This window comes from Xiphophorus maculatus, chromosome 22 (assembly GCF_002775205.1).
Source record: "Xiphophorus maculatus strain JP 163 A chromosome 22, X_maculatus-5.0-male, whole genome shotgun sequence".
NCBI lineage: Eukaryota > Metazoa > Chordata > Actinopteri > Cyprinodontiformes > Poeciliidae > Xiphophorus > Xiphophorus maculatus.
Window position 1 is genome coordinate 9,002,070 of NC_036464.1, and position 25,944 is coordinate 9,028,013.

A 25,944-nucleotide genomic window follows, 5' to 3' on the forward strand; every position below is an offset into this window, starting at 1 on the left:
CTATTTATTTATTTATTTATGGAGGCAACTGCCAAGTTAAATTGCCTCAGTGTCTTTTTGTGGTCTAAAAGGAAGCATTATATTACTCAATCTATATGTATACCTGCATCGAATGCTGGGCAAAATTTCAATTATTTACTGAACAACAGAAAAGCTCAGTACAAGCATTAAAGGCAGACTAGAGACAGACAATACATATCCTTACAGGCAGTACATCAGTATTTAATTAGCATTTTTACAAAATGCTAATTAAAGTGTGAACTTCATTAGCAATTTTTTCTGGTTTTCAAACATATTTTCACTTTTAAAGTGTCATTATTCATAACATCTTGCAATTTGTATGTGAATTCATTGTCTATTTCACAATTTTTCTAATTAAATCTGTTCATGTTTTTAAATTCATTTAATATGTTTATGTCTGTATTAAAACAGATGTGGTCTTAGAAATGTTCACCTGTATTGTGATATTTATCAAAACTATCTATCAAAAGCTCTACTGGTCTACATCTTGATTTTCTGACCAACAGACAAAACATGCATTTCAGTTTCTGTGAAACAGGAAAATGATTGACAGTTTTCATTTTGTTTTCATGGACTTTATGTTCATTGCTATTGTTTCTGTTCTGTAGCTGACAAAATCAACGGAAGACTCAGAACTGAGTTGATGTAGTTGCTGTAGATGAAAATGATACTTATTTCTTGATGTGTATGAGGATGTCATTAAATCATAATTGGGGAAATACCTTTGCTTATTATTAAACTGTCCAAACCTTCATTGGATCAGTGTTTTATAAACACTAATCAGCCAGAACATTAAGAACACTGAATGACAAGTTGATTACTGTAATATTGCTCATCTCATTACAATGGAAAGGTTTGCATAGAAAACCCACATCTTGGCATTCACTCGGATGCTCTATTGACACTCGCTGCCCACCCACCTTCCATCCTCACTAAGATGCATCACTGAAAATTATACAGCTTAGGGTGGGTGAATCATAAGATTGTAATATTGGATTGGACTAAGTAGTCATAATGCCAGGGGTGGGCACTCCTGGTCCTCGAGGGCCGCTGTCCTGCAACTTTTAGATGTATCTCTACTTCAACACACCTGAGTCAAATAATGAGGTCGTTAACAGGACTCTGGAGAACTTGACTGCACTTAGGAGGAGATTCAGCTGTTGGATTCAGGTGTGTTGGACCAGGGAGACATCTAAGAGTTGCAGGACACCGGCCCTCGAGGACCAGGAGTGCCCACCCCTGCATAATGCCATTAGTGTACAGCAATATGTGTATTTTTATGATTACTTAAGGTTTAAACGGAAAAGTGGAGCTTGTTAACATTTTGCTCAATATGGCCCCTTTCAGAAATGCTTTAGAGTGAAGACATCAGTTTGTGTTTTTGGAAAACATTTAAAAGACATATTGTTACAGTAAATATAACACAAGTCTTGGTGCCTTGAAGAGCTCCAGCAGCAGCAGGAGGTCTAACTGAAGACATTCGAGTTCTCTTTTCATTTCAGTTTCCACTCTCCTTCCTCGGTTATTTCACCAGCCATAGGAACACTTGGACGCAGATTGGTAATGATAAGAATCTAGGTAAAAAAATCCCATTGCTGTTGCAGGTAGCTATGATAACTTAGCTAACAATGTGAACTCCTAGTAAAAGTTAAAATACATGCATGTCACAGTCTGTTCTTCACTTTTTCTGATTTAATTGATTCATCTACATTGTATACACACAGTTTAATTTTGGAGCAGCTGACAAGAAATTGATTTAAAGATCATTCCGGTGCTTTTAATACAGTTATCAGTCTTGGAAACATAAAAGCCACTGCAAACACAGACAACATTCCCAACTGACTACCAGACACCCCTTTATCATTTCATACTGGTGTAGTTTTGGTCATTACCCAGTTTTCTTATTTTTGCGGAGCCATTTGCTGAGTGCATTCTACACAGTATTTTGATTCATATCCAACAGAGTAGCAGCTTCTCTAACTTTCAATGGAAGTCATTTTCTATATGCTACATATAGTGAATTGGCTGTCTTCTTAAAAAAATCTGCAAAGTTAGTAAGTTTTGGATTGATGTTTGGTTATGAATTTGGCATAGTCTTTTTAGAACTGGTGTTGTCTGTTAGAGGGAAATTAAGCTCCCACCTCACTGGTATTGGATCCTGTGATATTGGAGCACTTTTCTGTACAGTGATCTAGAGCTCACTAATTATTTCGTTCGAGTACATGCACATAATATTGGATTGATACCCGATGCTGGTATAGGCATCGATGCATCCCTAATAAAAAGGAAATGTGGTATAATATGAGGTTTTCAGAAAATTTGATTTAAGCACTGACATTACCATTTATATTGATAAACTAACAAGTATATTAGTTTTGATATAGAGCACACTAATTATTTTATTATTCTGGAAGAAAAGTATATGAAACATGTTAAGCCAAAATATTTTATGTTTAAGAAAAGCAGCTAAGAATTGAGTATTAACAAAATATTAATTCTCTTATTAGATACTATAGATTGTTATTTTGAATAGTTTGTTGTACATTACTAAATCCTTATCAGCTTACTTGTACTGATGCCTCCATCCAGATTCAAATGTGAAGCTAAAAGATGGACACTCTTTTTGATAAACTGCCTTTAATTAATCTGTCTAATAGTCTGCACTCAATAAGGAGAAAACAAGATCATTCTGGAGTGTTCCTGGCACTACAGAGAGGTGAGTTCCTGTGACTTAAACCTCTACCTCCAGGGTGCTCTTCACACATGACCTCAACACTTAGGGCGCTATGATCAAATAAACGCTGGTGGGAATGGATTCTCTTAAGTACCTGTTAAGTGCATTTTGCTAAGGAAGTAAGAGAAGTTAAAATACAGTTAGTGTTAAAAAAAGACAATGCACTCTTCTTTAATGCACTGGTCTGCACTCAGGCTATATGGACTTTTAAGTGAGAGCATATATACGTTGGTCCAGCCTTCAAGCCTTCATTTCCAGATTCTTTTTTTCACAAAAGGAATGTAGTGGTATGTCAAGGAAAAGCCTTTTTAGAAGATGTACTTAAATTGCAGAGTATTTCCAATTTAAAACTGTCCAGCCATGTTGTGTTTAATGTAGTAAAGAAAACTGTCTGGCTGCTAGGGTGGTACCTGGCTGGGCTTAATGATATTAGATGACCCTCAAGGTGCCTGGAAGTCTTTTCTATATCAGCAAAGCTGATCACCAGGAGGGAAGATTGGTCAAGTGGAGACTAATCCGGAAATTTACCACAATGATTGTGCAGCTGCTGGGCCAAATCCTGCTGGATCTTTGTGCTGACACTAGTTCTTGTCAAGGTTAATAAAAACCAATATAATCTTAACCAAATTCCTCAAACTTGGCATGCGTGCACTCATTAGCTAAATTATCTTGGTATGTGTTGCAGTTTTGATCCTTGTTTTGACTGTGCACTTTCAGTTTTCATCACTCACCAGATAAAATGTACAATGATTTTAATATGCTAGTGATCTATTTATTGTCCTTTCATATAAATGTTTTGAAAATTGTTTTTACAATCGTACTTGTATAGAGAGCCTTGAAAAGGTATTTATATGCTATAAACTTTTCAGTTTGTTTTAACAAGAATGAAGCATAATAATGAAGCTATTCAGTTTGCTTTGTGGTTCTAGAAGATTAATTTATATAAAACAAATGAAAGCTGTACAACAAAAATGACTAAAAACGTAGGCACAGATACATGATTTTGCAATTGTAAAGAATTCCATAGTCTCTTCAGTTTATATCATGTCCCTAATGCCACTAAAAGGTACTGGTCCAATGATCTGAGGGAATGTTCATACAGATGAAATGGAGCAAGAGAAAAGACAAATAAGAGCTTTCCAACTGGATTTTGAAATAATGAAGGCGGTGAAGAGAAGGCAAAGTTGGTGAAATGTAATCACGTTTAACAGTTCCCAATGTTATTCCAGTTTGAATTAGCTTACAAAGAACAGCAGATATAAATTTTTGTTTCTAGACATGCAAGGTGTGCAGAGACACAGACAGTCTAAAAGCCTTGCACTTGCAACTGCAGAAAGATGTGGTCCTGCATATTCTGCATATCAATTCAGGGGAGCTGAACCCAAACGCAAGACCCCTTTTAGTTTGTATTTGTTAACAGAGTAATTTTAAAAATATGTATCCTTTTTTTCCCCTCTTCTCAATTATGAACTACTTTTTTGTTCTATTGAATAAAAATGTCAAGGCAGTGTTAAAAAAGGAATACAAAGGGAGACATGCAAAAAACCAAAATTGAATAATGTTATTTTTAAACAAAGTGTTTGTGGTTTTCTCACAAACCACATTCATTTAGCTATTGTGTCAACCACAGTGGGTTCATGATTGGGAAAGTAGAACCAGATTATCATATGAACTCTGCTCTCCCACTCCCCTCTGCAGCATGTCTCAGGAGACGATGCAGGAAGTCTTCCTCATTCACACTACAAGTTTTGCATTAAGGCAATTACTAAATAACATTGCAGTTGTAGAAGTCATTGTTGTGTTCTTACTGTGGTGGCGTTCATGTTGCCTTGATGCACAACTTCAGAAGAAGTATAAAATTCTGCTTTACTTATCCCACCTTCGTTTTTATTTTCTTGTAATTTCTGCTAGCTCCCATTGCAGGAATGGGTGGAGGGGTTGAGCAGATGCAGGTGGATGTATATTTATGAGGGGGATGTGTATTTCAGGGCGAAGCAGCGCGTTGTGAAAGGTGACCTTGTTAGATAAAAGGAGGGCTCGAAAGCCAAATGATGAAAGAGAGGGGGATCATCCTGGGCTCATTAATGTGGATGTGAAGGTCAGGTAATTATAACAATAGATGTGTGGGCTGGCTTTGGCATCTGGTTTTGTTGCTTTGTTATGGCGGTGACAAGCGTGCGGAGGAGAGGGATTAATCACGGTGACACCACCTTGTTGTCACTTCGATACATTCTGACGTGACATAAAGCGCTGAAGTTCTTGAAGAAAGGTGTGAAAACTATTTATTTCTAACCACAAGCAGTAAACGTTGTCCAGTTGAAAGCATATTTTTTTATATGCATATTAGTCTTTTTCAGGTTTTTAAAACATTTTTTTTATTGATTTTTCTTCCAAAATCAACTTGTGAAAAATGTTTCCCAAGCTGATTAAATTTATTGGAAATGTTGATGTAATGGAGGTAAGAGATCTTGTTTTTGTCTCAGTGTGATGTAATAGGAATTATAGTACTGGGATAAACTCCTTCTAGTCCACTGGTGAGGTTTTATCACCATATCACTACAGTGCTTACCCATGGGCACTTCAAAACATTTTCAGATTTATACTCTTGCAATATTACTTAATTTTTGCACAAGATTCACACTCAATATTTCACACAGCAATGTTGCTGTCACTTGTCACTAAAGCCTTAAAAAAGAGCATGTATTAAATATATTATCAGTAGTAAATCTTTTATTTTGACTGCTTGGATCAAGATGATGCTCAGGTGGTTATGAATATATTTATTATTGAGATGTTAGCTTATCCACCTTATATTTAAGTGTGATATTTTCTTCATTTGTTTGAGTCACAGTTGCATCATTGTGAGTAAATCTGCTTCTGTGATGATGCCAGCTCTCCCACTAGTTTGTCTAGCTCAGTCGGTCTCCTCAGGGGCCGCTAAAAGCAATAAAGAACAAAAAATGCCAACGAGTATTATCAGGCAGGGCTGCATGTGTGGTGTGACATGCATTTTTAATGTGCAACAAATAAGAAATACTATTGATGCTGCTCCTCTCTCGTTTCTTAGTTGATGGCTCATTTAAGTTTTATTTCTATTTGTTCGAATTTCAGCCGAGACAAATGGCGAAGCGGTCCCTCGTCATTAAAGGTCGGAATTACTTCAATAAAACACAGAGCTCCTAAAACATTAGATGGTTCGCTCTAGGTATCACATTCTAGCTCCAATCGCTCCATTTGGTGTGTAGGTGCAATGTGTGCAGGATGCTGTGTGTACATTTGTATGTCTGGTGAAAAGTCACACAATCTCAGGGCTTGTTAAGACAACTGTTGGAGTGGAAAAACGTGTGCGTCTGTTTTTTGGTTTGAAGGGAAGGAAAGAGCTGGAACTACATGACAATGTTCCCCTGGAAATAAAACCCCAATAAAATAACAAAGCTTTTATCAACTAACTAACTGAACTTCAACATTCTGACCTTTCTTGTTAGACAAAAAAAAGAATATCTAACAACTTTTGTCAGTCCAGTCTTTAAATTATTATCTGTTAGTTTTCAGAACTATTTCTTTATTGTTGTAAAGTTTTATTGATATGCTTCCTGTAGATGCAATGGATGTTATGTTTATTTTAGTTCCTGCCACTCCAATTATTAAGTTCCCGGAAAGCTTGCAAGTTCAGTCACTTTACGACTATGAAATTTCATATTGGCAGTAACTGAAATTATGCAATATACAAAATAACCACTTAAGGACCATAGATTTGTGACAGTTTTTTTTAAATCCTTAGTCTGCTGAATTTTGTTTCTGAACTGTAAAATAACCAGGTAAAATAATCAAATGGTAAAACACCTTTTAGCCTAAAATTAGTGGAGTGCCCGGTATCTGCTCAAGACCTTGCCATCTTTATGCTTCCTCAGACTTCCTAGCCATGTTGAGCTTTACTGAAGCTCAACATGGCTTCAGTAAAGCTCAGCTAGCACTGTGTTCGTTCTTCAATCTCTACTCTAGAGGGTCTAGAGTCAACTTGGTAGAGATTACTAAGAGAAACTAGCTAATTCTACATCTTTAATACACATGCACGAGTTGTTTCTTTGTCTGTTGATGCAGATCAGATTGGTTTAGGCTTGTTAATTTCTTTTTTAAATGAAATGTTATCTATTGTACAAGTTCAAATGAAATGCATTAAATTTGGTCAGATGTAGGAAGGCTGATAGCATTACACCATAGTGGCACTTCTGGTTTCTTTAAAAAAATATTTGCACTAAGATTATAGTTTAGAAGCAGAGCAGGAAATCTGCACCAGAATCTTGTATTAGTTTCTCTTCCTTTCCTTTTTATCCCAGAGTCACAGCAGAGTATACTCTGAGCTGACTGAGAAGCACGCTGAGGATAAGGCATGTGCATTTGACAAAGCATACTGAGAAGGTTCAGTTAAGTGGTACAGACCCGAAGGTAGACAGTGGATCTGTTTACTGCCTTGAGGTTTTGTGGTTATGCACTAGAGCTTTCCAGTTAACAAGCATGATCTAAGGATGAGGTGACAACACCAAACACGCAGCAGTGATCGAATCCTAAGTGCTCTCTGTGCTAACACAATTGAGACATGTAAGCTCTTTGTTTGAATGATTTGAAGATATCATGACATAGTAAGATGATTTGGAGATTTAAATCAGACCACAGCATATTCTCCATATGGTCACAATAAAAAGAAACACCCCTGTCACAGTCATGGACTAATTCTGTTATTTTGCTTGATTTGAAGAGTTTCAACAGTGGTATCTAGTTTCTCTCCCTACAGGAACTTCTTGTCCTCACAGTGACTGTGCTGGCATGAGCTTGATGGACCAACAAGTCTTTACTGTCCCCAGGCAATCTGGGGAGCATTTCCACTGGGATTTATGACCCTTGCTGTGGTTACCACAGGGATGATGCCACAACACACAGTTACACGTTAAAGCCTCCTCTGCTGGCTTCAGACTTTCCTCTCGTTAACTGGGTCATTGCAACGCTTCAAGGCTTAGCTTTGTTGCTAAAGAAATATTTAAGTTCAGAACTCTCGTATACTGCTTTATTTTGTTTAATGCAAAGGGTTGTATTTAGTTTTTGTTGAGCAGAAGATGTGGTTTGGCCTGTGTTTAAAAAAAAAAAAGTTTAAATCTATCTTGGGGCAGGCCCTAAAAGAGGGTGGTAAACTCAAAAGTCTATTAACCATTTATTCCAAGAGACTGCTCCACATGTGGACACTCAGCCACTAGAAGAAATAGATAATGGTCTTCTGGTAATACTAATTATTCACTCCCCCATTGCTTTTCTAAAGGCATAAATGTGTTGATCCCATACAAGATGCTCAGTCTGAGCCCAAGGCGAACAAAACGACACAGAAAGCTGCTTTATAATTAATACACACAGTATAAAATATTGATTGTGAGAAAGATGTGGCCAAATATGGATTCTTTTTGTTTGGATTTGCACCAAGGATAAAAACTAGGTATTGTTTCATTCTTGCGGAGAAGCAAATCTGCATTCGATTTCAGATTTTTATGTCCTGTGACGGTGTGTCTGTTGAGGAAGTAAAAAGTCAACACATCACTCTTTAATGTGATCTAAACCTCAATTTAAAAGAAAACAGCAAATCTTTTAAAAGAAGATAAATAATATTTGTTATAACAACATGGCTGTATAAATGTGTACTAATTACTGGAGACTTGGCTTTCAGAACTAACCACCACATTCAAAAGAACATTAAATAGGAGTCAGAATATACTGATTAATTATGGTCATTGGTATAGTTTGTTCGACCTGATATTTTCTCAGTTGCATTTCATTACAGAAGCTATGGTCTGCATAATACTTTCAAAACATAAAAGGGATCTCACTGTTGAAAGATGTAAGTCAGGAGAAGGGATGAACAAATGAGATACACCATAGAAAGTGCAGAAAGACGCCATCAAGTTGAGTAAATATGGCATGACACTGACATGACCACAAACTGGATTTTGATCCAAAATCGATGAAAAAGCTCTAAGAAAAGAGTTATGAAGGCAAATACTACTATCTCTCATACATTCATTTATATTGGCTATTAGATAATAGTTTGGCAAGATAATTTGGCTTAAACACTTTTTGAAATTTCTATAAAGCATTTTTGGACTATAATTCCATTCCATTAAAGAAATGCCTCAGCAAAGTTTTAGTTTGAGACTTAAAGTTTTTATTTTTCTTTCCTTAAAAATTCAATTTATTTTATTATTGAGTTGTACATTTTATAGGCCAAATAAAGTTCTAAAATGTGCTATTTTGGCTTTGTTTTTTTATGTATTACACAAAATTGGTGCCTTAAGAAGAATAGAGACATATCCACTGTATGTGGGTTGAGTGCACATATTCTGTGGGTTGGTAGCATCATTTTGTTCTATAAGACTAGCCACCACTACTTGTTTTGTTTTGATCATTAAAGGTGATGTTACAGCAAGAAGTGCACATTTTTAGGTAATTTTTTTCTGTTTTCATTCTTATTAAAAAGCCACAACAATGAAGTAAGCATGTCTCTCCTATTGACAAAAACATACCCAATCTTAAGTGTACCCAATCATTTCTGTCGACAGAAATCCTTTTATATCTCAAGCCCAAGCTCACCCTTTACCCTGCTATCACCATGCTGCCTTGCATACATATACATGCAGAAGAGTTGTGTCTGATTAGCAACCACATCTCAGATCTCTGATTAGGTGTGGAGTAAATGAAGTGCCCCCCTCTGGCATGCATTTCCATAATGTCAGGTAATTAAACCCCAGTGTTTTAATAGCTCAGGAATAAGGAAGGCTCCCCAAGAGACCAGACAATGATGATAGATGATGTTGAAAAACAGTATGCCGCTGGCTTGGGTTTGAGCTGACTTTGAAAGTGTTGGATTTTACTGAAAATACAAATGTGCCATACAGTTTGATGTTAAGGGCAATGCCTAAGCAGAAATTCAATATATTTCAGTTTTATATCAGTGCAGAACAATGCAACATGAATAATTCCATCTTTTTTCTGTTATTTTACAACAAACAATTTGCACTAGAGATGATGTGGTATCCTCCTCCACCTTTTACAGCTACAGTGTTTTTTCTCTCTTCTCATGAAAAAGGAGGTGGCAGTTATCAGGTCATCATGCTATCTTGCTAGAACACAAAAGAGTGGCTCAATTGTAATACTATTAAAGGAACATTTATTTATTTATTTATTCCTAACAATTCTTGTTAAAGCTAGATATGTCTCCTGAATAAAAAGAAAAGAGTCAGATTTTTCCAGGAAATGTACCGCTCTCATTTACACAGAGTAACTCCGGAACGCATGCACATTTGAGTTATGTGCTCTTTGTTGATGGCTGACAGATTCCAGAGCTAAACAAAGGCTGCGAGAGCATAAGCGTCTTTTTTATCACAGAGAAACCTGGAGAGGTGCTATTGTAAACATGACAGTGGATTGTCAGTACATCCCTGTTTGAGTTGTTGCTTTATGTGTGTGTGAGTTGTCATACTGTATGTGCGCACAAAGACCACACAGATGCGCAACAAAAGCCCTTTGATGAATAAAAACCTGCTGTAGGAAGGTTTTCTTTGTCAGGCCCACTCATATTTGTGGGTCTGAAATGAGAATAATGCTTCCACAGAATCCAACATGAGCAGATTGAACTCCAGATGTCACTTCCTTTATGTAAATTAGACTCTAAAAACACTAATAAATAAGGACTTCTTTGGTAATGGCTCATTTTTATTATCTGTTGCTGGGGAAAAAAAAAAGCATTTTTGACTAAATGAGCTTTTGAACAGGGCTGATTCTGCAGCTCTATCTGAAGATAATTAATCGGATATTGTGAAAAACCATTCTTTTAATCTGATGTATGAACTACACTTCAAGCGTCACTGCTACCTTCTTTGAATTTCATAAAATAACAGATGTACCTTAAAAGTCTTTTAATCTTTCTTGTCGTATGTGAAAATGGATTGCTCAAACGAAAAGAAAAAAAAATGGGTTAATTTTTAATGATGCTCTACTTGGGTTTCCTCTTGCAGAAATGGTATGTTGTGTCATTCATTAATGTCTGCCAAGGGATGATAAGTGTTTGTGAGCTGAACTTTCTTGTATTTGCTTTGCTTTGCAGATGTATCAGATCAAAGAACTGAGCCTTTTTAATAAATGCCACAACCATTTTAGTAACGAATGCCTTTTCACTGAAGCATGTTTTATGCTCCTTATACATAAGGTTCATATCAGCACATACGGCTTTCAGCAAAATACATGCAACTACTATTTTAAGTAATATAGACATTTTTGTGCTGAGCACAACTAATGTAGTAGGAAAAGAAAAACCTCAATCATAATTCACTGTCAAAGAATGACACATTAGCTGCCAAATGGCTAAAGTACAGTAGTTGTTCAACTCAACCACTTTCACACACAATAACACATTTTGTACATTTGAGATGTGACAAACTATTGGCTCATATTCATGTAACAATTGTTGGAAGGTAGCAAGCATCAAAATACAAACACTTGTTTTGTTTGGTACAGCTAGTGAAATGTTTGATTGATTGTAGATTCAACTGCAAAACAAACTATTTCTGTCGGTTTTTAAATGATTTTCACTATTTCCATCCAAGAGTAATCATTGATTTTTATTAATTATTTTTTGTTTTGTTTTGTTTGCCTTTTACAACTGGGAAAGTATAATCTGACAATCTTTGCTTTTAGATTAAATAAATTATACTGTGGAAAAAAATAATTGACAGTTTATGCATTTGAAACATTGCTCTGATGTTATGTAAACTATACCGAAAAAGTCTTATTGATATTTGGGCACTTGTTCATATGCATATTGACTTTTTTTCTCCTCTCATTTCAGCAAACACCAGTCTTCTGGGAGGAGGTGGAGGTGAGTAATATTAACATTTAAATATATTTAATGTTTGTACATAATTCCTTATGTATGTGAATAGACCAGCCTAAAATGTTGTATGGGTCATTTAGTGAACTTCACAAATTTTTATTTATTTACTTATTTGTTTATTTATTTATTTATTTTTTTGCCTATTTTAAATCTAACTAAATGTTTTGTTAGATCAGAATATTACAGAGTAGCCTTGCTCTGTGCCACTGAGAGGTGGTCATTACTTTAGCAGCCTGCCAAAGAGCATTATCATCAAAGCAAGGAAGCAAACCCAAGGCAGCCAACTGTGGTGTGAGAATAATGGGGAGGCAGGCAGGGGGTTCCTGCCCACTCTTCTTTCTTCTATTTTTTTTTCTTCTTCTTTCTATGGTGTTAGACATTTTCTGTGATATTATTGAGATAATAATTCTTCACCACTGTGACAACAGATCTGGATAAAATGATCTAGGTTAAAAATGGAATGTTAATTTTTATTCCCACAGGGAATTTTTGATCATGTGGGAATAATGTGATCTGCTTCAGTCTTGTGTATCCTACTGCGTTTGCTGATGTGTGTAATATGTCTTCTGTCTAGAGCTGTACTAAAGAGCTTTCTTTTGTGAACCAAATAGCCTTTTCAATTTTTATGTTAAATTATATTTGTGGAAATTCTTTATAAACTGTAGGTTCACTGTGTTTTTTTAATGTCTCTATCACTTTTTCATGGGTCATATTGGATTTATGAATATTTATCTAAGAGCTAAGAGTTTAATAGTAAATTGTTAAATTTTTATGTATCAAACTATCAAGCTACAATGAACCCTCACCTATTTGAGATTCAGTATTCGCAAATCATCTATTGTGCGTTTTTTGTTTGTCTTTGTTTTTTTCTGTGGAATGTAATCCTGATTATTTATGGAAATCTCCCACTGATTTCTTTTTTCCATTTAGCATACTGTTTGAAAGACAATGCAGCTTGGAAAGCTGAAATACCTAGGTGCAGTGCCATTAATTCTCTTTTATGCTAATTAGCTGTACCCTCGAATGGAAATAAGGAAGACTGTAGATTTTAACATAGTAGTGCTAAAATGGTTTCAACTGTGTATAATAAAGTGCATTTTGGGTATGAACTACTTAAATATTCAGTTTTTTATTGGGAATTCACATATTCATGGATTTCAGCTATACATGGATTGCTGTGGTTCCGCATCCCCAGAATCACCTGGTGTTCACTGTAGCTAGCTTTTAGATGGCTGCCTAGCTAAGAAGCCTATCGACAGTGCAGAGCACAGGAGTTAATCAGCCATGTTCTTTGTTAGAATGAAACAAATATCATTCTAACGTCAGCAGACTATCTAGTTAGCATTTGACTGCTAATAGCTAAATTTTAGAGCTTTCTTTTTCAATGCTATACTATTTAGCTGTGTAGGTTATATAGCTATATTAGCTATGTTACATTTACTATGTCATTTACTGTGGTAGCAAACTGGTTATCTCGCTTGCAGTGTAGGTTGCTATATAGTTATCTTAATCGCTATGTAACTATTTATGCTTTAAAGCTTTTCTTACACTCTACCTCTCAGTCTGGCTAGCTGTCTACCTATTTTGTTGGTGAGTAGAAATAGACAGTTTAAGTATCTAGTTAGGTTTCCTGCTTACCTACCTTGCTTTCAATAATTGAAAGCAAGGTAGGTTGTCTAGAATGTTGTCTAGTCATTCAGCTAACTTGCAGTCTATCTTTTTGCCTTGCAGACTGCATTGCCATGTAGCTATTTAGCTTGTTGCAATCATGTCTACTGTTGCTGCTTTTGCTATCAAGCTGTTTCATTGTCTAGCTTGCTATTTAGCTTACGATCTAATGCCATTGTTCACTGCTTTGGCTAACCTTGCTTGATTCTTGGCTTGCTTTCCCGCTCTTGAGACATTTTTTTAAAGGTTTTGTCGACTCCTTTATTTGACAGTTGTCAGATAGGAAAGTGGATTGTGAGAGAGCAGGAAGACATGTGGCAAAGGTCATCGGACCGGAATTCGAACCAGTGACAGCCGCATCAGGAATTAAGGCCTCCATACATGGGTTGCGCTTTACTACTAAGCCACTGCCACATCCCATCTCTTTCCACATTTGACAGCCTTTATGAAAAGAACTTTAAGAAACATGTTCAGTGCAATATAAAATAAGCTGAAAATAAATACCTACTGTTACTTTCATGGCAATTAATAATTTATTTGTTTGTGTTTATTAAGGCTTACCACCTGGCAAATATGAATTATTACAGACAAAGGCTGAGCATAGAAGAACTTCAAAGCCTCAGCATAGTTTAATGCTCAGTGCACATGCTGTCAGAGACATGAAGCTTCTCACATCTCATCATGCTCGTTGGAGTGGGCCTTATCTTGTCTGATAGATGGTTAAGGGTGCTTGCCTGCAGAGTGGTTTCAAAATCTGTCACTCACAAGAAGAGATCCTCAGCATACAACTACTTTAAGAATTTCTGTGATTGAGAGCGAAGGTCACAAACATACATCTCCATTACCAAGCCAGGCCCTTCAAAACAGGCTACACTGTTTTCCTGATTGGTGTCTGTCTCTGCTGCGGTCAGATCTCAGTATTGATTTGCCATGTACAGAGAAACAAAACAAGGCAATTTTCTTTTCTATTATATTCTCATTACCGTCGCATTGTGGAATATCACCTTTTTACAGTTTCTCAAATCTGTGTTGTCGATTGATCCAGTTTCTTCTTCAACTAATAATAGGTGTTGGGGTTTTGCTGATTGCTCTGTTTCAAAACAGTGTCGGCAAATATCAAGCTGAATTTATGGTTGTCAACACTGGAATGTGAGATCCTTTGTTTCAATTAATGTCATACTTTGCAAGGAAACATTTTCACCTGATTGAGACCTGCAGCTGTGCTTATTAATGCCTGAGGAATTCTAATTGTAGCTACAGACCTTTTTTTTTTTTTTCCTGAGCCAGCGTCTTTTCAGTTTTAACTGACTTCAGGTAATGCCGTTGCTGCTACATATCTAACACAAAACACAAGGTTAACTCATAAATGCTAACGCTCGTACTTCTTCGAATAATAATCAGCAAAGCAGGTCTCAGAATTACATATTTTTTATTTTACTGCTTTTTAAAATCATTTACAGTAATGTGAAATTATGCTAATTATAAACAGAAACAGTCATCTGACTGTTTTATTAAGAGTTAAAATGTTATATTTTTTAAGAACATGTACCTTTTTTATTTTATCAGCACGAGGCCAAAAGAACTTTAGCTTTTCAGTGTCTTTTCCACTTAAATGTGTCTACAAACTAGACAAAATTGTTGTCTCTGTTGCCCTGCCCAGCCTCTCTACCTCTATCTGTGGCTTGGCATGTGAAGACCTCCTGCCTTGGTGGCAGTGAGGATCGATGGGAAGAGGAGATGTGGTCTCATATAGGGTCCTCCTTATCTCCCAGCTGTCTTCTCTGGGCTCTAAAGAGGGCCAGTTTCACAGCAGGATGATCCATCATGCTGGCCTCACACACCTGAGCTGTGCTTATATTCTCATAGCTGTGGAGGTGGGCCTCCTGCCAGGAAGTGAAAACTGGACAAAGCTTTTACTCTGGTTACCTTTGTGCCTACCTTTTTTCCATACTTGTTAAATATAGACATGTTGGTTTGGGCATGATTTTTCAACTTACTTAATTCCATAAATGAAAATCTAAATCGTAAGGGAAATTATTTTAAGGATCAAAAATCTTATGAACATCTTAAATGGAACATTTTACTACACTCAAGCCATTTTTCTTATGAAGAATTATTTCAGACATGAGCTTAGAGAATGGGAATTTATTATTTTGGAATATTCTAGGCAACATTAAACTTGATCATTACCTCGGCCTCGTTTGATGATTTGTCTGCTGCTGCCTGCCATTAAAAGGTAGCCAGAGAGGTGACACCTGGGCAGAACATTTATTGCACTATGTAAGGTGTTTTATAGATGCATTGGACTTTTTCAGAATTTCAATTTAAAATGTGTTAAAACCTGTCACAAGTGTACTATTGCCGGGAACATGGGCTTCCCTCTCTCTTTACAGTAAATGCAATGCACTATATTATCGGCTTCACCATCTAGAAATTGGTGAAGCTGTCTTTATAGTGGAGAGTTATGAGGGCTTAATTTACATACAATTTAAATTGTGAAAGCAGACGCTGGGCCAAGCGGTCACAGGAAGGAACAGATTCAGAGGGGAACGTGAAACCTAACCCAACCCTTACCCTGCGGGATTTAAACACATATGAACATATAAACTGACACTTGTTCCGCTGTGTGCTTAGATTAGTGGCATAAATATAACATCAAGCTTATCAGTATTGCAATATGTACAAATCCGACTAGAAGGACGTTTTTTGAGTAAAACACACTCTGAATCTTGCTCGGAAAAATGTTACGTTGGATGAGTTGCAGCTCACAGATGCAATGTATATTGGTTATTTGTATGACATAATTTATGCAAATCTTACTCAAATTTAGCAGGAATGATTCAATATTACCTGATCTCATGCTGCGCTTTGCAGATGCTCTGTCTACACTGATGAAGATTTACTCACCTCATAAATATTTAACTAAAGCTCCAGCAAAATAAAATACCTCTTCATGATGCAGTAGAACATTGAATTCCACGCCCATGACCCCGATACACATGTGTTATTGAAACTGACTGCCTGAAAAGTGCAGTCAGTTCTCCATTACCTCCATTATCAAACTGGGCCTGGTAATGGCCTGCCTGGTAATAGAGATATGATAGGAGTTGATTTTATTTTAAATGAGCTTAATTTTCTCGCATTTAGACCTACCTAATAGTTTTTTTTAACACATTAGGATACCTGACAAGGTAGGAAACAGTGTGACAGTAGTCATACTTTTTCAATCACATCATAATATATTCCAGTAAAACATAGAGAACATTGTATGATTTTGCTTGTTATCTACTAGAGCACTATAAAAATAATGAGGGTCAGTAATAATAAAGCCTTGGGATTTTTTACTTTAATTACATTTTTATATTCCTGGTGTTTGTTATTGAGACAAAAAAAATTATTAGATTCATACACCCAAGGCTCAATTGCTTCCTTAGAAATCACTGATGGGAATTCATGGGATTTCAGCTGTTCACTCTTAGTATTGTGTATGCAATGGGGTCACCCAAAATAGTACTGTTATCTGCAATAGATGTGTTGGTCTCACCGGGATTCCAAGCATACATTGAGGGAAATAACAATGATCTCTGATAATAGCACACTAAATGAGGCCTCTGTGAATAGAGGGTAATTATGAATAGTACCAGGTTGCCTATGTGATGTGTGTCACAGCATGGCTGGGCGCTGGCACAGTCCCAAAAGGAAAGAGCTAATGTAAACATTATGTTGTCTACCCTTCCCTTTTCTTTCCATTTGTGCCTTTCTAACACACAAAATCAAGGATTCAGGCTCATATTGAACCATGTAATGATACCATGAAGCCCTGTGAAGGTTGTGTGAAGAGAGGGAGCTCCCCTTGCCTTTGATGTGTGTATCTTGAAGGGGAATTGCCTCATTACCATTCTAACCAGAACCATTGGCCATTTAGCACTAGGCTTTAACTAGACCACCCAAACAAATCGTTCTTCCAAGGTTGGGCCTCCTTTTTCTTCTCCAGTTGAGCAGCTGGGCTCAGTATGGGGTTGTTTTCTCTGTCCATGAATTCACCAGCGTTTGCCACTTGCATAACAGTCTGGGGAGTAGTGAAGAGAAAACTGCTTTAAGTTTTCCAAATCAGTTGCTTGAGTGAAAATAATATTTGTAACATTTGAGGTTAATTATGTTCATACCATTTCATGTGTTTTATGATTATACTCATGGGTCCTTCTGTGCTTTACCTTCTTTAGTAGGTAAAGATTTCATGTGCCGTAGACTCAGATTGACAAAATCATAGCTGACAGCATTTCTTAGAAAACTACTGACTAATCTGCTGCAGGACTGCATCCTACATTTTAGTTGTAGAGTCCTAGATCAGACTTTTCAGTACAAAGTCAGAACCTAGTATATTTATCTAAACAGAAAAAAGCAACATCAGCAATGCATGTTCAACAGATCTATTGTAGGACTGGCTCTCGGTAAAACAGTGTGCTCCAGTGTGCCTAAAAGGAATGTTTCAGTTTCAGACATGTTTGGATAATCCTTTATCAAGATTCCTAAGTGCTTCACAGTGCTTATCTCTATCTCCATTCGTTATGCAAAGAGATCTGTTTTCTTTTCCTGTCACCTCCAGGTGAACCATTATCCTCTGTCTGGGTCCTGCCTGAGGCTTGTTTATTGAGTAGATTGGAGGGGACCGGGGCATGGGGCTTTGCACAGGGGAGGGGTGTGAGTTCAGATACGGCAATGGTGTTGGGTGACAATTTGAGCTAGGTGAACTCACGGCCCTTACACAGCTCCCAGGATGCCCCCACACTAATCATTCAGAAAGGACATTTTATTCTCATAAGTTATAGATTGCACACTATGCTAGACTGATAGTCCTCAGTTCACAGATGGTAGTAACAGTCATTAGCATAACTTATGACAGTGAGAGCGTATTTCCCCACAGAGTAGCCTAAATAATGTAAAATGATAAATTGAATGCAAAGATTCCTCAGTCAGCGGGACACCCTTGGGATTTACATATTTCCTCGCATTTAGTGTGGAGTTAGTTACACTCTGCTCTTTACCCAGCTTTTATTTAGGCTGTATTGTTCCACATTTTCTTTAAAGTGTGTTTGAGGCAGGACCAATTTAAATATGTGTCAGTCCTTCTCTTTGGGATTAGCTCTGCAGATAAAAAGCTGTTTGTGAGGTAAACAGACAACATAAACACATATTTATTCTTTTTAGGCTGTATGGTTCAGCCTAATGAACCAAACAGCTTCCTTATGAAGGTATTCTTTTGTTATGGCGCTATTTGAATATGGGAAAGTTTTTTGTATTAATTTGTAAGTGGTACAAATATAAAATAAACTAACTTAGCTAAATAATAAAAGAACCACTGAACTGTCAAATGAAGCTGTGGTCCCCTTCCTTTAAAAAAAAGGATATTATAATATGTTGATAAGATAACAGAAGAAATCCACAGCTTCTCTTGCCTCACTGGGGTAGATTTCTCAGTATTTGAATCAAAGTTTTATTTATTTCTTTAAAGAATATTCTGAAAAAAGAACATGATTATAACCACAGTTTTCAATGACCTCTAGGTTCCCCAAAAATTGGAAAGTTAAGCTTTATGGAGAGATTTTCAGATCACAAGACGACACATGATTTCAGGCTTGCAAGACCGAGACAAATTAGATTTTGCTGATGTGTTATAACAACTGAAATAACAATTTAGCGGTTTTAAAAGATCAAATATACAATAACCCATTCCAGTTTAGAACAGCAAATAGTGGTCTTTATTCACCGTTTTGCATTTTCATGCATAAAAAACGATCCCTAAATATCAAATAATCTTTTAGGGAATTGTTTTAGTTCAGAATTATTTAGTTTATCTTTTTATTTAATATTTGAATTAGAGATGACCAAATGCAGTGAATTTCTTAAGCTGTGAAGCAGCTTTTTACTGTACATTAGATCATGTCCAGCTATGAAATAGATACCAACTTTAATATTGTCAGCAGCTAGTTTTTAGTTAGCTGCATAATTGCCAAATCGCTTAAAAACCATTCAAATGGGTGTAGCAGTGGCATAGGGGTAAAGCACAACCCCTTTAGGGAGGCCGTAGTCCTTGACGCAGCTGTCAAGGATTCGAGTCCCAGTCCGATGACCTGTGCTGCATTTATTCCCCTTTTTTAACAACCACTTTCCTGTCTGACAACTGTCAAATTTAGGCCTGTCCTGGAAGGACAATCTATACTGTTATCTCATTCTCACTAAAAGAAATGCTTCCAGATCGCCTTTGAATATGCTTTAGTCAATTTAGGAAATAGTGCTGGAAATAATTCTTTCTGTCTTTAATTATAAAGGTGTTCTCATTTATATCCTGTATATCATTTTAACCTAACATATGTAATATACATTTTGATATCATTATTAAAACGTAGATCTATGAAGGGTAAAATTTTTATTTTTATGTTCTCCTAGACAATATTATAATTCTCATAATGAATAATTGACAATTATAATAATTCAGCTGATGGTTCAGATCATGCTTTCAGAACAGATCGTGCAGTGACAAGTCACTAACAGCTGTTAGCAGCATTCCTAAAGTGCTTGTAATCTCTTCAAATCTTGTCTCTTACACTCACAATTAGATTATTTCAAGTGAGTACCCAAAATGCTCCCACAAGTGATTTATAGTGGCAGGAGCTTCTTCAGTGCTTAGGTAACCCAAGTGTTGTCAGTCAGTCCAATAATTAGTTCAAATCAAGTCTGCCAATACAAAACTTCAAAATAAGAGTCTAAAAGAGAGTGTCATGCCTAAATCACTCGGTTTTATAAATAAGAGTTAGGAGTAGTTGAGACAAGTTACATACACACAGCAGCATGATTGCTCTTTGTGACACAGACCTGACATTGCAAGATCTCATGCTTTGTTGCACATCTAATCCTTAAATTAAAAAAAATGAGGAACTTTGAAGCATTACAGTGTTTCCTGATCCAATTACCCAAGAGACCATTCCACGGAAATTAACAGAACAAGGTCATCTGCTGGACTCAATTTTGTGACTGGGTGAAACGTTTTAATCTAGCTCTTCATTCAGCATTGATAGATGGACTAATTGATGTGGAATGATTGGGCCATTTATTTTATTCTTCAGCAGTTGGTTCCATATTTAGTACTAGTGTTGGGAGTACAAAGGGATGGAAGTGAAAAGTCGCCAGAAGTCCAAGGATGCTAGTGATAAAGAGGAACAGATTCAGAGAGCAGAGAAGGCAAAAAGGGTTATGAAGCTATCTGGAGCAACAAGACTGGTCACGTTGGTCGTGTTTAGCTTATGAGACATTAGGGAGTGCCTAAGTAATGTTATGGAGAGGTGTGTCTCTATGAATAAATGTGAATGAAAGATGCATATGACTTGTATGCCTCTTGCTATCCTTCTCTTTGGCCATGAATCATTCATATCTGTCCCCATGTATAAATCAAGCTGCCGGTCTTTGCCTGCGGCTGTCGTGTCATTAGCTAGTTGATGGCATCGCTTGATCTTTGGCACTGCCAGTCAAGTGTGTTAAAGGGTCTATATTTTGACAGTGTACACATCTGAATATCAAACCATATGAAGGTTTTGCTTTCCTAGTAGCAAAATTTTGAAATTAAAAGAGGCACAATTATATAAAGGCATGTTTCTCCAAGAACAATAAAACTGTTTTGGAAGAACATTGAAGCATCTTAATTGGCGTCTACAAAGAGGATTAGCTGATCTTTGTTTCTAGTGAGTTTTTAATGTGCCCCAACTGAAAGCTAAATTAAAAGCATTCACACTTCTTAAGCTTGTACATTTTTTTCCCATTTTATATCCACAATGGTTGTAGTATTTTATAGGGATTTCATGTGTTGGCACAACACGAAGTAGAAGATTATTGCGAAGTGGAAGGAAATTTATTATGAGATTTCAAAACGGTTTTACAAATCAAAAACTAAAGTGCGCCATGTATTTATAGTCAGCCCCCCTGAGTCAGTACTGTGTGTCCCCTTTAAATACAAACAGGGCTTTTGTGGCATTTCTCTACCTGCTTTGCCCATCACTTTACTGACTTTCTGGGTTTTTTTGTTTGTTTTTTTATTTGCTAAAAGTTCAGTCTCAGATGGATTGGATGGATATATTGTACATTGTTTTATTTTTTTTATATTTTAAAAGCCATGTTTCTGAAAAAAATTTCTGTCACAGCAATCCAATAAAATACATTGAAGTCTATGGTTATGACATGACAAAGTGCAGAATATCATATCCCTATGATGTACAGTTATGGAACTGCTCTCTATTCCAGAAATATCTTGTATGTTTTTCTACTAACAAAATGGCAAATTCCACTTCAGTTAAGGTTTCTTATTCTCCCAAATCTGTCCTTTACACAGTGCATCATACCTCATTAGTTAGATTAGCTAGCTGAACAAGTCATTCAGTCTGATTACATCTTCTGATTACAAATTTAGAGAAATAGTTCAAGGATGATCGTGAAACCAACCTGAGCAATTACGGCAGGGTTAGAAATCTGGCTATTTTTACATTAGAACTTATTTTTGTGCCTACAAAGGAGCACAAACATGCAGTGAACTATCATAAATTCTCCGAATAATTTAGCAGAAAATAAATCTGATGGTGCAGTCAAGTCCTCCACTTCCCTCAGGGTTCCTTCTGTAAACATATTGCAGCTGCTTGTTTTACTTTGTGTTTGACCCAGTGCAACCCCTCTTTCTCTATTTTATAGTGTCTCTGTTCTGCCATCTCTAAAAGGGAGAGTCATGTTCTGAAACCTTGCAACAAATATTCTCCAGTCATTAACTTTTTTGCATTGGTTTACCAAAAGATACTGAGTTGTTTTTTGTTTAGTTTTTTTTTTAAGGTATACACCACCTTCTTACCGACTGTAATTACAAAAACCAATTAGCTTGAAAAATATGAAAGAATCTATCAACTAATTTCCATTTTTGTGTATTTGTTTTCACTTGCCTCTCATATGACCTCCTCCCAAATTTTTTCTTGTGCACCAGTATTTCTGGGTCAGTTGTTAGGGAGTTTAGACAATTCAGTGCATTACCAACCCTGGTGTCAGAGCACATTTGTATCCCGTTTGGTCTTTATCATTCCTGCTTTTGGGGGTTGATCCTGCTCGCACATCACTTCACTACACTGTTTGTCTTTTTCATGGCTTTGTTTGTGTGCATTATCCTCTGTATGTAGGTCCCCATTACTGTACATTTTCATTACAGCGTGCATGAGTGCAGGCATGATTATGCCCATATTTCCACATATGACAGGCTTGTGTCTGTCTGAATTTGTGTGTGTCTCATTCAGAGATAAATGACTGCTGAGCTGTCCTGTCGACTGACCCAGTGGTCAGTTTTGGTCCTGCTGCCCCTAGCGATGTGTGACAGAGTGATGAGATCTGACAAATGGGGACAGTTCTTTGCAGGCCACTGCCTCATTCCATACTGTAGTCTCAACTATTATGGCAAAAGGATCAGATGAGGTTTGAAGAGTTTTTAGCATCATGCTCACAAATAAGTCAGAGCTTGACAGTATGTCAATTATAGGAAGGTTTGTTATTTGAAAACATGTATTTAACAGGTGTGCATAATAATCACCATGCAAAGAGTACAGGATAGGAACAGAGTGTTTCCTTTCTTGTTAACCTCCACTGTTATGAACTAATTTACAGCAGACTCGTTTGCACATATGGATGCTGACAAATTTGTGGACACCCCAGTTAAAGATGTGTAAAAAGCTATAAAATGAGTTGATTTTGTTGCTGAAGTATCATAATCTTTCACTGAAAATGTCAGAAAAGTCTTTGTTTATACCCACTTATTCTTGCAGCGCTGCTGGGGGGTTTGGTGCCTATCTCCAGTGGTCATTGGGCTAAAGACAGTGCACAACCCTGGCCAGATCTACATTTCTACCCTTTGCACTTTTCCATATTATAATGGACATTATTTATTTACAAGAAAATAACTTATCTGAGTCTTTGCTGCTGACGAACATTTGAATTTGCAGTAGTTTGTGTTTGTGGTGGTAATTGGATCTTAAACTCTTGTGATGTTACGGTGGGAATGGGCCTTTTAAGTTGCTGTGAGAGAAAGGGAAGTAACATTTGAGCATTTTGAAAGTACCTGTTGGCTGATTAGTAAGACTTTTTTGACACTTCCTGTGCTGTGACTGACCTGCTATGGTGGCCTTTTGCCAACTACTAACAAACTGTCAACTTATCTGCATCTCTCCTGAGCCAGCCTAGTTAGCACCATCTGACAGGCCACACGCAGACATGGAACATTTGAGCCCAGGGACGGCAGAGGGAACTTCTCTGGAAAGCTGTCGTCTTTTTTTTTTCCTTTTTTTTCTTTTCAGACCATAGACAGGAGGAAGAGATTATCTTCCTCTGTCTTTCTTTTTCTCAAATCTCTATATTTCCTTCACTATCAACCTGTTCCCTTGGTGAAGATCTTCACTCTCCCAGTGCCTGTTATACCACTCTCAACCAGAGTGCAGAATAAACAGATGGGTGTCAGAGGATGAAACGCCAAGTTTCCCCAAGGAGCAGAGCCTGTCGTTGTGTTAACTTTCCCACTGTTACCTCCTGAGGACCACAGCAGCAATCCAAGTATGCTAGCTCAGAGTAACACCGAGACAAGCAGTTGGACTGAGGTGAAAGACGCTCCATGTGTCCTTCCTTAGGGAGAGATGAGCATTTATACCACAGGGATGATGCCCACTGCTCCACCTAATCCTCTTTTCCTAGACACTTCATTATCACCCACACTCTGCGGTTGCAGTTTTGTGTGTGCTGACATATCTCAGAGGAGAACCACAGAATCGCTTGTAAAGGTGGAAAGTGAAGAATGACTTTTGAAAGTGAGAAAGGACAGCGAAGATCAATGAGAAAGGATAATGTAGCGTGCACAGAGTAAAACTGTGGTTCTGGCAAAGAACTGGAGCCTCATATTCAAAGTTCAGTTGGGTTTCCAACTAAAACATGGTGTACTCCTAAATCTAGTAAAAGGCCTATGCACATACAAATCAAGAAGTACAACACGATGTGGACAATTTATTTTTTACATCCCAATCATGGTACATTTAACCATATGTGAGGCATTAACAGAAACCTCCCTGTACACGCCTCCTTTGAAATATGCAAATAGATGATAGAAAGCCTTGCAATTGGGAATTTCCTCACTGTCAGCAAAAACCATCTCTACACACAGGAAGAAGAAAAACTTTGTGGAATGTTATGTGAAGCCGGTCATCCTTTAATGTTTCACACCAATAACATGGATCACGGACATTATTGTAGAGGAAACCAGATGTGCACTGATATGATCAAGATCAGAAAGACTTGTATGTGTATTTGTATAACTGTTATAAACAACGAGGTAAACAATGACTTGGCACAGCACCCCATAACTGCACTGTAATCTGCTAAAAACTGAAAGTCATGCAATTCAACCACTAACTATTAATGATTCGATTCAGAACAATGTAAGCAATTAACCACATATGCTGAATTTCAAATGATTAAACAGTACAGTAAGCTTAATTATTTGTAGTAGTTTAAAAAGTTTTGAAAGAAACCCAGCAGATTGCATGGAGTCATTGACTTGCAGCATTCACTCTTTCTGGACGACCACATAGTGACAGCAGAAAATCACTAGTATTGTATCGTTGACTTTACAGAAACCCTTCAAACTGAGCATGTACATAGTGACAGTAAAAAGACAAACAGGACGAAAACTGCAGCAGAACCTGGCTCAGCACGAGCAGCCTTCTTCCACAACTGACTGAAGGGTTGAGAAGATGGAGCAGATACACAAAGTTTTATAGTTTAAACTTCAAAAATCATGGATGTGCAGCTAAGAGATCTGCTGCCATCATGTCAACATGAACCGAAATCTAAGAGAAATGTTTGACCCCATGTTAAATCTATGGCATAAAGAATTGGGATAGTGCTAAAAGCAAAAGAGGGCCCAACCCATTACTACTAATTTATATCTAATAAATTAGTAAAAATTGTATTTCTTGCTGGTGAGTGTACAAGAAATACAATTTTGTACCTGGACATCTTGAGTATATAATGATCTTTAGTAATCAAGTTGTCAAGCTTTCCAGTACACACAAAACTGTGATTATTATTGAATCTCCTTCTCACACTTTTAGGCTTATGCAGAGATGTCTGCTCGGAAAAAGACAAATTTCTAAGTGGGAGAGTGCTGCAAAGTCATTCTAAGCCCACTGAAACATGTCGGTTCTCTGCTGTGAGACTCACATTAGCACATGCCATAATTGATGGAGGAGCCTACTTAGCGGTAATAATGGGCATGGGCAATACAGGGGGGGTGGTATCAAGTCATTGTTTTCAGAAAGCTCTAATTAAGCTTTTTCCTGTGACGCTAGTGTAGCACCAAGTGTCCAGGTTCATAAGAAATGCTTTCTAATTCTCTGATAAATCCACCACATGCCTGTTTGTTTGTTCAGGGTTTCCCATGCAGAGCAAACATAAATAGTTCATCAAACAGTAAGAGGCAGAGCTTATCTCCAGTGACTCTTGCCCTGCCTCTGATGAAACAGCAATCAGC

General features: G+C 37.0%; 1 protein-coding gene across 1 annotated transcript in view; it reads left to right on the top strand.

The window, feature by feature from the left end:
- macrod2 (MACRO domain containing 2) overlaps nt 1–25,944 on the top strand; it is a 187,881-nt gene that overhangs the window by 125,496 nt on the left and 36,441 nt on the right. The window contains exon 4 of the mRNA XM_023327447.1: nt 11,640–11,669. Within this exon, the coding sequence (XP_023183215.1) occupies nt 11,640–11,669 (30 nt within the window). The remainder of the gene's footprint in view (nt 1–11,639; nt 11,670–25,944) is intronic.